This window comes from Lolium rigidum, chromosome 2, assembly GCF_022539505.1.
Source record: "Lolium rigidum isolate FL_2022 chromosome 2, APGP_CSIRO_Lrig_0.1, whole genome shotgun sequence".
NCBI classification, from domain to species: domain Eukaryota; kingdom Viridiplantae; phylum Streptophyta; class Magnoliopsida; order Poales; family Poaceae; genus Lolium; species Lolium rigidum.
The window spans coordinates 85,932,017-85,944,058 of record NC_061509.1 but is presented as its reverse complement, the minus strand read 5'-3'; the positions used below and the strand labels follow the sequence as shown (position 1 = coordinate 85,944,058).

General features: G+C 49.3%; 1 protein-coding gene across 1 annotated transcript; it reads right to left on the bottom strand.

The window, feature by feature from the left end:
• Positions 1-5,674: 5,674 nt before the first annotated feature.
• LOC124692047 (iron-sulfur cluster co-chaperone protein HscB homolog) lies at positions 5,675-10,302 on the bottom strand. The gene is made up of 7 exons (XM_047225346.1): positions 9,977-10,302; positions 7,100-7,196; positions 6,919-7,008; positions 6,585-6,650; positions 6,431-6,499; positions 6,147-6,337; positions 5,675-5,951 (listed from the first exon to the last, which is right to left on the bottom strand). Exons 1-6 carry the CDS (start codon positions 10,285-10,287, stop codon positions 6,200-6,202), a joined length of 771 nt encoding a protein of 256 aa, XP_047081302.1. The 5' UTR covers positions 10,288-10,302; the 3' UTR covers positions 5,675-5,951; positions 6,147-6,199.
• Between the last annotated feature and the right edge of the window lie 1,740 nt (positions 10,303-12,042).

Genomic DNA, 12,042 nt, shown 5'->3' with positions numbered 1-12,042 from the left:
TGTGTTAATATCAATAAAGAACTGTTTTGCTTTTTGTATAATAACTTTATTATTGAATTGCTTGTCTTGTAAATATTGAATGACTATAAATGTATTCAAGTGTTAAGTATCTATTTCAAGGTTTATATTTTGTTTTGATTATATTATGTGGCATAATGGTTTAGAATTCAAATTCCAATTGAAATTCTTATTTGAGTTTCTATCTTTCATATTCGAATTTGAATTTAAATTGTCACCCCCAAAACACATGACTTCACAAAGGTCATGTCGAAATTTTGTCGCACTCACATCGATGACTAACTCAGTTCCACCGATGCAAGAGAAATCTCGATCACTTTGATAGTTTTAAACGAAAGCGCGAAAATTCCCCGGATTTTCTATGCATGAATGCAATGCACACATCTATTTCCTCTATTTTTGTAACCCCAAATCCTGGGATATTACAAATCATAGCCGCCAATGATGTACATACAATGATGCAAATAGTGTAGAATGATGATGGTTGTATCGTGTTTACCACTGTCATGACGCCAGCGCCGCTTACGGGGTTGTTAATAGCATGTTCGACTGCCGATCAGAACTTGCTTGTCTCTTGTTTGATGTAGTTCCATCTTTTCCGGAGGGACTCTTCCGTCTGAGGGCTTGTGATATGGTAGGGCGGGTGCATCCTGGTCTCGTTGTACTGCTGCAAGACCTTGGCCTAATAGACCTTGCCCTTTTGCTGCGCGCCATTAATACAATCATGGCTCGTTGCCAGCCACGCTTCACACAAACACTTATCCTCGTCATCAACGAAGCCTTGTGTCTTCAGGCTCTTCCCCTTCTTCTTCGTAGCAATGTCAGGCAGTGTTGGCGCGTTGTCGAAGTCGTTGACGGGCACGGGTGTTGGCTGCGTCTGCTGGGTGGCAAACAGCCGTGCGGTTTCGATGTCCTCCGCATCTTGCGTTGCTGCCCAGTCATCATGCGGGCCTGTCCTGGCCGGATCACCGCGAATGAAGCCGCCGCCGTAGATAATTTCCTGGATGTCTGAGTCATGGTACGAATGACCGGACATCAAACGCATAATACACGGCACTCGCACACATTGACAGCTGACGTACCGGGTCGTCCATCGTCGGGGCAGGCGGCGCCATTTTGTCGAACAGGATGCGGGGTTGTGGCATGCTCTCTTCCGACACCTGGCGCGTCTTCTGTGTCGCGCCCGGGCAGGAGTCGCCGCTTCTAGGCATCCGGTTGAGGTCGGGAACCGCCGCCCCGTTGAACTGCTCCGGCGCCCCGGTCAACTGCACCGGCCGTAGGCCGGAGGCGAACCGCGACGCCGGGTGGCCCTGCAAGGGAGCGGGAGTTCCAGGGCGCAGCTGGGAACTTACCGAGCTCACCGACGAGGCCGGAGGAGCGACGCCGGCGATCCCCTCTCTCTTGACGAGCATGTAGCCCTCCGCTAAGGTCGGATGGAGGGCTACTTGCGCGACGCCGGCTTTGATCTGCATCTGCCAGGCCTGCTGGTTGGCGGTCGCGGCAGTCTTGATCTTCTGGTTCTTGCGCCGGCCGCGACGCTTCGCGGCCTCGATGATTTTCTCCTTCACGGAGAGCACCTTCTTTGTCGCCTTCGGCTTTGCCTCCCGGCCGCCGCCGGTGGCGGCCCTCTTTGCTTCCGACAGAGCTGCAGCCTCCACTCTGGCTATGGTCGTGGCTACGGGGGAGTGTGGGGCGGCGGCGGGTGCGAGGGTTTGCTCCGCATCCATGACGGTGGATGCGGCGGCGAGGACGTCCATCGCTTCTGGACTGCTCGCGCCGGTCTAGTTTGCAATTTCGCGCGGGGAATGGCCAGTGGCGGGAATAATATCGGCCTCCCTGCCACTGACGCGCGGATCCTACGTCTTTTTCGGCGGAGACGCAAACCTGACGCATATTTAGGCCAGGTTTGCGTCTCCGCGGACGGCCCGGTCACTTTTGCGTCGCCCCGCTGAAGCAGGCCCCAGACGCATTTCCGATCACGGCGGACACAAACATCGCTCAGCGTCCGTTTGCGTCGCGCGCTGCTGGAAATGCCCTCACGAAATGCTCTAGTTTTGTTCAAGAAAAAAAAAAGCTCTAGTTTCTTCCCTGTATTTGCCAATTCGAAACTCTGAACATCACAGACTGTTCCGCGCGAACTGCTGCAACAAATGATGGCGAGGAACGCCGCCGCCGCCAGGCTGCTCGCCTCCTCACTATCTCCCTTCCGTTCCAGCCATCACCCCCGGCAGCGCCGTCCTCTCCTTCTCCCCACATCGCGCTCCAAGACCTACTCCGCCAAGCCTCCTCGTCCATCTTCTCGCACCGGCAAGCCAGCTGCACCCTCCGTGTCACGCCCCTCTCTCTTCCAAGAAATCTCCGGCGTCATCGACTCCTTCGCCGGCCCGGTCAGTGACCCCCCATCTCAGCCTCGAGTGACTGGGCAGCTGTGCAGTGGCGACGAGAGCCTCGTGCAGTGCCCAGAAGGTGCTCGCCCAAATGTTCCAGAGAGCACGGCGGCGACTTCTGCATCTTTCGCTGGCAGAGTTCCGCCGCGCGGGGAAGCATCTTGCCAGGATATAGTGGCAGGAGATGGACATGCTCAAGATTCTGACATCGACATTGTTAGCGCCGACGTACAGAGGGTCACAGAAGTTTTGCTGTCAGAGGTGCCCGGGTTGTCCGTAGAGCAGAGGTTGGGGAACCTGGGAGTTACATATACACCCAGGCTTGTCAACATGGTACTCAAGAGGTGCTTCAAGAAGAGGCAGTTCGGGTTCAGGTTCTTCTACTGGGTTAAGCAAGTTCCGGGCTTCCACCACACCACGGAGACATACAACACGATGCTGTACATCGCAGGCGAGGCGAGGAATTTCGAGTGGATGGAGGAGCTGATGGGAGAGATGGACACCGAGATGTGCGTAAAGGACATCAAGACTTGGACAATTATCATAGGCAGTTATGGGAAAGCAAGGCAGACTGCCAAGATGCTGTCTAGGTTTTACGCATTGGAGAAATCAGGGTCCGTGGTTGTAGACACTAAAGTCTATATGACGATTCTTCGTGCTTTGTGCAATGATGAAAGGCATGAGCTTGCTCTTGAGTTCTACAAAGACATGCCTGCTAACATAGATGTCGGATCTTACATTTTGCGACTTCTATTGTGTTTGCTGGCAAGATCAAGTAATGCTGAAGCTGTCTTTCTTATCAGAGATGACATGATTAAAAGCATGAGGTATCCAGAGGAGTATTGTTATTCGGAAGTTCTACGAAGCTTCTGTGTCTCAGGAAAAATAGTAGAGGCGAAGAAAGTCTTTCAGCAGATGATTAACAAGTCCATGGCTAGCTCATCTGCTTTTGAAATCTTCTTGAGGGGGTTGTGCAGAAGCGGAAGGATGGATGAAGCTCTGCAGGTTATTGAGCACATGAAGAACAGATCGTCTATTAGCAGCACAGCATTTGGTTTTGTCATTGATGGCTACTTGAGGGAAGGAAATCGTACAAAGGCACTCGAGTTGCTTCAGGGCATGAGAGAGTATGGTTGTGTTCCGTTGGCATCGTCTTATACTCAGCTCATGCAGCACCTCTTTACATTTGATCAATATGAAGCAGCCTGTCAACTGTATGAGGAGATGAAGGAAATTGGTGTTCAACCAGATACTGTAACGATCACAGCTCTCATAGCTGGGCATATTCACAGCGGAAATATTTCTGAAGCATGGAACCTGCTCAGAAAAATCAACCAGAGCGGTCAGAGACCCACAATTAAAGCTTATACAGTGTTTATCCAAGAGCTCTGTAAGGCCTCCATGCCCCTTGAGGCATTAGAACTTCTGAAGGAAATGCTGGAATGTGATTTCAGGCCTTCTGGAGAAACTTTCTACCGTATTATTTCTGCTTTGCGTCACAAAAACTTTCTGGAGGAAGCTAGCATTGTTGAGAGGATGCGGGCCTCTCTTTGTCTTAGAAGGCCTAGAGAAGATATGGAATGTGGACCATCGGAAAAAGGTAACACAATTGATGAATTCCAGAAATTATCCGAGTCTGATCCAGAAGAGAGGAAATCATCCAAATCTGCTTCAGATAAAGATTACACGGCCCCAAGGTGCTCAATTTATGATGGCGTGCATCGCATAGAACAAGCAAAGCGCTACAGCGATGAAGATGTTGAAGAAATATGTCAGATCCTATCATCTTCGGACAATTGGAGCTCGATCCAACAGGCCCTAGAGATGAGGTCGCTGCATTTTACTCCAGAACTTGTTATTGCCATCATGAAGCGCTGCAAGAGAAAAGGTCATGCTGCTTTGAAGTTCTTCTATTGGGTGGGGAAACGGTCCTACTACATGCAGACAACAGATACATACAACCTGGCTATGAAACTTGCAGGCTCTGCAAAAGACTTCAAGCACATGAGGCACCTTTACAGAGAAATGGCATGGGCAGAATGCTCCCCAACAGTGGATACATGGAATATCATGATTTGTCAGTATGGTAATGCTGGTCTCACAGAATTGGCCCTTGAGACATTCTATCAGATGAAGCAAGAAGGCTTTCAGCCTGGCAAAAGCACTTACAATCACCTGATAATGTATGTCAGCCGCAGAAAAGGCCGAAAAGTAGATGCTGCAATCAAGATCTTCAAGGAAATGACTAATGCAGGTTACATACTTGATAGTCAGGTGCTTTGCGGGTATATTTTGGCGCTATGCGAATGCGGGATGTTGGTTGATGCAAGAACCTCAATAGTATCCTTGTGTAAACAAGGATTTCCTGCACAGATTGGCTACTCCATACTCCTTAGATCATTGTGCAGGTCTGATAGAAAGGAGGAAGCTGTCAGCTTGTTTGACGATATCGAGAAATGTGGTTGCTTCAGAAATGAGCACACCTATGGGAGCCTCATTCACGCGTTACTTAGGTGGGATCGCTTTGAAGACGCTGTGGCCAAGCTTGCAGAAATGAAGAATGCATGTATATGTCAAAGCACCCATATATATACCTCATTCATCATCTACTTCTTTCAGAAGAGAGATGTTGCCAAGGCAATGGACATGTTCAAGGAGATGGCAGAGAATGGATGTGAGCCTACCGTCGTCACTTACTCTGCGTTAATACGCGGTCTCATGGGAATGGGTAGGGTTTCAGAGGCATGGGATGTCTTACGACGCATGAAACTGAAAGGACCGCTGCCAGACTTTGAGACCTACTCTATGTTCATAACATACCTCTGCAAAGCTGGAAGATCGGAGGATGGGTTGCAGCTCATCCATGATATGCTGGATGGTGGCATCATCCCGAGCGCAGTAAACTTCAGGAATGTTGTTCATGGTCTGAATATGGAGGGCAAGCACAAGCTAGCGGACTCTATCCTCCAGTCAAAGTGGCATCTGCGGAGGCAACGGTCCTTCTCAGAAGACTCATTTGTTTAATCTTGCAGATGTGCTAACATACTGTGTCGACTGCAATTTGATCTTCGCAGTAGTATTCCATGTTCAATTTTTTAGACAAATGTATATGGTAGGAGCAACTTGTAAGAACGATAAAAATATGATGAATCATAAACCGTTTGTTACAATACTAGAAGCATGGCTGTGAGAGTGTGCGCTCATACATGTGAGCTCAGCAACTTCCCTTATGAGAAGTTATCTTGTTATTCTCAAAGAATCAGCAAGCGAAAAAGTAACCAACATTTTCGAGCATTATGTTATCATTATCAACATCCATGTGAGGAGGTATGTGGCAGCTTTACAGTATTATATTACAACTATTCTCATTGCGATGTTGCTCGAAACTTTATCTGGTTGCGTTTGGACGAACTTTAGCTAGGAAAGCAGGAAAATTGTCCTTGTTTGCTCCTGGTTCCTTCAGCTAACTTGAGGATGCACCAATGATAAATCATCCAGCTCCAACACGAATGCATGTTTCCTGCCCAATTATCTGCTTCACTGATCCTGCAAGGATGAACGTGAATCCTTGTTAGGAGAAAATGAATATGAAACGGCAACTTGTAAATTGGGATTTGTAAGGGTATGCAATACTGTTGAAATAGGCTGGCTTGCTGCATATTCCTAGGAGAATCTCACATTTATTTATGTTTTGCCTGATGAAATCAGCAAGGAAAAAAAAGAACTTTAAATTTAGTGTACCTTCTTCACTGGGTAAACGGTTACAAGGCACAATGGGACCTGCTGAAATTAGATTAGAGCTTCTTCACAGTTTCTTCCATTGCTCGTTCATAGTATCTCATTCTCTGTGTAGCTTCCACTGCACGGTTAAAGTCCCTCTTGTCGAATGCTTCCTGGAAAGATTTGGACCAGGTTTCGAGCTTCCTCTTCATCTGAAAAAGGTTGTGAACAATGTGAACCCAGAAATACTGAAGCATAACTATGCTTTCCATTGATGAAACGTTGTAAATGTGTTTCATAAGAACCTGAGATTGGATCTTCTCCAGAGTTTGGGAATCATCGGCTTCACTAACAGCTTCACGTATCTCCATCATCTGCAAGTTATATGAAAAGCTACATGAAAACAGAATTTGGTGATGGCTGCATGTAAAGCATAGAAGGGGAGATCCAACACTTCACCTCCATAAGAAGTCCTGGATCATTGATAGTCTTCTCCTCATCAACGTGTATCCCCTCAAGTTCCAGCTGCCAAAGGTTTAGTATGGTTGAAAAGTGACTTAACAGTATTATGTCAGCCAACGAAGAGAAGAAAAAGGTACAACCACAAAATCTGGCCTTATGTCCACATGTAATGGTCATGGAGCATAAGGATGCTTTTTTCTTTCATGCTGGGCTGGGATTGTCCAATTAGTGTATCACACAGCATTACATCAAGGTCGATTACAAACAACCGTGGTGATAATGGAACACCTGTGCATCAGTGAAACTTTAAAACACTACTAGAGGAACTTACCATGTATAATGCCCTTGGTAAAGGTTTGCTCAGAGTGCGATATGCATCAATCACAAGCGCCGACTGCTCAGCCGCAAAAGCTCTCTCTTTCTGCAGGAGACAAAAGCCATATCAGAAGAGGTTTGAAGGCTCAGACTAAAATGGCAAATATCTAACTTTTGCTAGGAATGCCAGTCTGTACCTCAGATTTAGAATGAACAAGGTCAGGATGTAACTTCTTCTGCCAGTCTTTGTACTTCCCTTCTAAGCTGTTGTCCTTTATATCGTATCCTCGGTCCCTGCAGAACCAATGAAATAGTTCATCACTGTTCCGTATGTTTAAGCCGCAGAGTATTACTGCACTAGCATGACAACAACTCAACTTTTGCAAGTTTAGAAACTTTGAGGAGTCGTTTGTAGGAGATGAACCAATCATGTGATTACCATGATGTGAGCAAGTGATGTTTAAGATGAAGCAAACGGTAGCATACTACAGGACAGCGCATCCAGTTAATCATAGGTACAAAGCTGTGCAGCACGCAAGAATTCAATCAACGGCCATTAATATTCCCCATTATTTTCCCTTGCAGAGAGTTACTATACCAGCATGACAACAACTCAACCTTTTGCAATTTTAGAAACTTTAAGAAGTCATTTGAAGTTGTTGTCATGCTGGGATAGTAAGAGCATGTCTAACAGGCCCCGTATTTTTTCGCCCCGTATAACACGAGTAAAGGGCCCTGTATCCGGTTTTCGCCGGCCAAAAACTCGGGCGAGCTAGCAGAGCCCGTATCCCCACCCCGTAAAACAGAATATTCTGTTTTACGGGGTGGGATACGGGCTCTGCTAGCTCGCCCGAGTTTTGGCCCCTCAAAACAGGGTTTTAGACAGAAATTTGCACAACAATTTCACATCAAACATAGCACATCCAAAATATGTGATGCATAATTCATAGTTTTAACATCACAACACGATCATAGGCAATGTTCAAGCCACGGAATTCCCAAATGTGATCAACCATCAACGGATCCATCACCACCGGCGCCACCGCTCGCCGGAGACTCACCTTGATCACGAGCTTGACGCGCAGCCTTCTTCCTCGCAATGATGTCCGCCTTGGTCTCCTTCCACCACGCCAGCTGATCCTCGTCCATGCCGTCGGTGCGCATCATCATGATTTCCTCTCCTCGGCCAAGAGCTCCTTCATGGCCTTGGCTTCTTTGGCTGCGATCATCTTCATGTCAAGCTCCTTCCTTGCTTGCACCTTGGCAAGCTTCACCACACTCTTCTTGTCGGTGATGATGAGCTTGGTCTCCAACGTCTTCATCGTCAATGCCTCCTTGGACTTCATGAGTTGATCCAACTTCTCCCGGAAGCTAGCTGCTTCAAGTTCTACCTTGACCCTCTCCTTGGCCTTCTTGTTGCCCTCGGGCTTGCCGGTGTTTCTCCCCCTCATGTCCTCCGCTTCATCATCCATGGTGATAAGTGCCTCCTTCTTGCACTTTGGCTCGTTGTCCCGCAACTTCCATTTAGGAAGATGTTGAAGGATGGAAAAGCAATGTTCAAATTGAAATTCCTTGTTCTTTGAGCCGGCCATGTCCTTGTACCTACCTTGAGCATACTTGGGCTGCACAACAATAGTATGAGGAGATGTTTCCACATCATGAACACATCATCAACACAAGGAAAACTTACGTAGTCCTCCGGCACGCATCCACTAGGAGGGTTGTCGGCCACTTGATCCATGGCAGCACTCCAACGAGAACAAGCCGGCTTGATGATGTTCCATCGGCCTTCAAGGGAGCGGTAGGATCCGTCCGCCATGCTCTTCGTGCGAGGCTTCAGCTGGTGGTATTGATCCTCAATGCGCTGCCAATAGCGCTTGCCGCCTTGGTCCACTCCGGTGCACGCATCCATCCCCACCTTGCTCCAAGCACGGACCAAGATGACGTCCTCGATCTCGGCCGTAGTTCGCCGTGCGTGGCTTCGGCGTCGACGAAGAACCGGCGGCAGCCGGATCAACCTCAACCACCTCCTCGTCACCCTCATCCTCCTTCTCATCATCAAAGTCTTCAACATTGCACTCCCCATCGAATGCACCGATACCGGCGTCCAAATTCACCGCGGAATCGTTGAGCATGTCCAAGTACGATGTTGTGGACTCAACATCGAACACCTTGTCTACGTCGATGGTGGTTGGCGGCAGCGCGGGCGGCGCGGGCAGCGCAACGGCCGGAACGGACGGAGGAGGGGTCGTGACCTTGGAGGCCGGCGGAGGCGCGAGGCCGATGCGGCTGATTGCCTTGGTCCGCACCTTGGCCGGCGCCACGCCCCTCGGCCCGGCGGCCTTGGTCTTCAACCGGCCCGTCTTCTTGGCAGCCGGCGGCGCTTGCCGGTGAATCGGCGGCCGCCGCCGGTGCTTCGAAGAATTGCTTCGGGATCCTCTTCCTCTTCGACGGGATGGTGGAGGCGATCATGGTGGACACGACGCCGGCGGCCGGCGGACCTCCGACGGGGACATCAACCACCGCGCCCGAAGGAGGTGTACCGCCGGCGGTAGGCGGCTCTTGCGGACGGTCCATGGCGGCCGGATCCGGCCGGGAATGGCGCGGGGGAGGAGATCGGGCGGCGGCAGTTGGCTTCAGCGAAATGCTTCCCGCGCAGTGGAGTGGACGATAGTGGTTTCGCCCACTATCCCCGCTCCCACCCCGCACAAGTAGGGGCGAGGACCCGCCCGTACTCGAAAACAGCAAAAAACGATTCGGGGGCCGTTTTTACGGGGCGTGCTAGACGGCCGGGTAGAGCCGAAACCCTCAAACCGGCGGTTATTATACGGGTTTGCCCCTTTTACGGGGTCTGTTAGACCTGCTCTAACAACAGCTTAAAAAGAAGCAAACGGTACAATACTACAGGACAGCGCATCCAGTTAATCATAGGTACAAAGCTGTGCAGCACGCAAGAATTCATTCAACGGACATCTCAACTAGGCTAAACATCATGATCGCAGCAACATTGAGTGGACTTTTTTTTTTACTTGCATTATAAGTGGAGTTCATAAGGGAAGTCTGCAACTACTCACAGGCCAAAGATTCGGAAGTAGTCGACGGCGGGATCGACGGGCTGCACGCTCCTGCAGGACCCGCAGGAGAGAAACGCCCCCTTGGCGCCGCAGCTCCAGCACTCGCGGCCGCCGCCACCCGTCGATAGACTTCGGGAGGGAGGAGCCCCGATGGAATCCCGGAAGGTACCAAGATTGTGGTGGAGAGAGGATGAAGCGGGCGCGGAGGAAGAGAAGGTTTCGGCGGGAGCAGGAGGTCCCAGGGGCCGTCGGGCGCGGCGGCCGGTGATTTCGGCGAGGCGGAGGCGGATCGGTCCGGCTCGCCGCCACATGGTCTTTGGCCGGTGGACCCCTTAGGATGGGGACGGAAATAGGTACGGGCACGAGAGGTCGGGCTCTAGTACCCTCGGCTCTCGGTGCCGGCCGACGGTAGGAGGCGGCGCTGGGACGAGGGCGTCGCTGCGAGGACGGCGGCGGCGGCGCGGGTGAAACGGAGGGAGGCGGAGGGGATACTGTTTCCCCGCTGTTTCACAAGCCAAGTTCGTTCGTGGGATCTGGGATGTGCGTGGCTGACATGTGGACCCGTGGGTATTGTCTCGAGCACAAGAACATGGACAAACCTCTGGCTGCACCACAAAATATTCCCTTTTGAGGTACTACAACACTATTTGATAAAAATGCGATGCATTTGCTCTTCCTGACCTAAACGAAAAAGAGATTGAAATAACTTAGAATTCACATGTTGATGACAAATAGCTTAGCAGTTGACAATGTATTAACTTGTCAATGCCTACAAGTAGTAGACTAGGATTTCGTTGAATGTAGAGGGCAAGTAGATCTGAAAGATTTCAGCCGAAAAGTACTCGACGATGTAAAAGCTAGGGTTTGTGAAACAATGATTCGATCCTTTTTTGTCCCTCGACTCCCCCTTATATAGGAGGCGGAGCCGAGGGATTCGTGATACACAAGTTTACAGAGTCCGGGAGGGTTTCTAACCCGTCCCGCAAGATTACAAATAGTGCTTCCTATTATAACTCTAGCTTTTCTTAATAGTATCTTGAACTTCCGAATCTTCTTGCTCTTCGGGTTATGGGCTTTCAATAAACCCCGGGTACCATCTTCGGCAGGCCCATTGGAGATGCCTATGTCAGTAGCCCCCGAGATTTTATTTGAATCGAAGAATCAAGGCAAATCTCCAGCTTTAATCATTCAATAACTCTGTTGAATTTATCACATATCCTTCGACATGCAATTATATATTGTACAGGGATGATGGTAGTTGGGGCTAGTTCATCTGACGGATCAGGTACTAGTTAACTGCTCTAGTGGCAATCCGCAAAAACCTACTTTAAGATCACGTCCCCGGACATGATCTCGGGATACTTGGTGTAAACTTCGACGAGTGCCGCTTAAGGTCTTACCATTCTGTCGAGTCCCAGTCATATTTTATCGGGTACCTAACGCGTCCGTTAGGATTTTTCTTCGCATCTGTTGATACGGAAAAAAGTAGCAAACCGACGTCAGAGACGGCGCCACGCCACTCAGAACGGATCTGGGGTCTTACCTTCGCAAATTATGCGGCATTCAGAGATTATTCGCAACTTTGGCGCTCTGAGAATATATTGTCGAGTGCTTTTTCGGCTGCTTGGAATAGCACATTTTCTTGAGTCAACGAATGACTTAGTTTGCCTTCCCGATGGGAGTATATGTAGAGTTTATTTATATAACTCGAAATATACTCATTTCTTCTTTCTTTCTTTTTCCTCTCTCTTTTCTTCTCTTTTTTTTATAATTTCATCGGGCACGCGAATAGCGTTCCCGATGGGAGTAGCCCCCGAGGCTACAGCCAAGGACTAGTGCTTGGTTGTAGGCTCAACACTCTAATGCCTCATGTCGCTATATTGTCATTCTTTCTCGAACTTTTATATCTATCGGGTGCGCGAACAGCGCTCCCGATGGGAGTAGCCCCCGAGGCTATGGACAAATGCTTGCGTTTGGTCATAGGCTATCGCCATTTCTATTTTGCCATACTCGAATTTTTCTTTTTTCCAAAGTAGCCCCCGAGCATTTGGTCAAAAACTTGTATT

What these genes read in the sequence shown, in the direction of transcription:
- LOC124692047 (XM_047225346.1), bottom strand. Translation starts at nt 10,287, where the DNA reads ATGTGGCGGCGAGCCGGACCGATCCGCCTCCGCCTCGCCGAAATCACC. An exon ending in ATCCAGGACTTCTTATGGAG is followed by an intron (nt 6,500 to 6,584) that starts GTGAAGTGTTGG and finishes TATAACTTGCAG; the next exon opens with ATGATGGAGATACGTGAAGC. An exon ending in TGGAGAAGATCCAATCTCAG is followed by an intron (nt 6,338 to 6,430) that starts GTTCTTATGAAA and finishes AACCTTTTTCAG; the next exon opens with ATGAAGAGGAAGCTCGAAAC.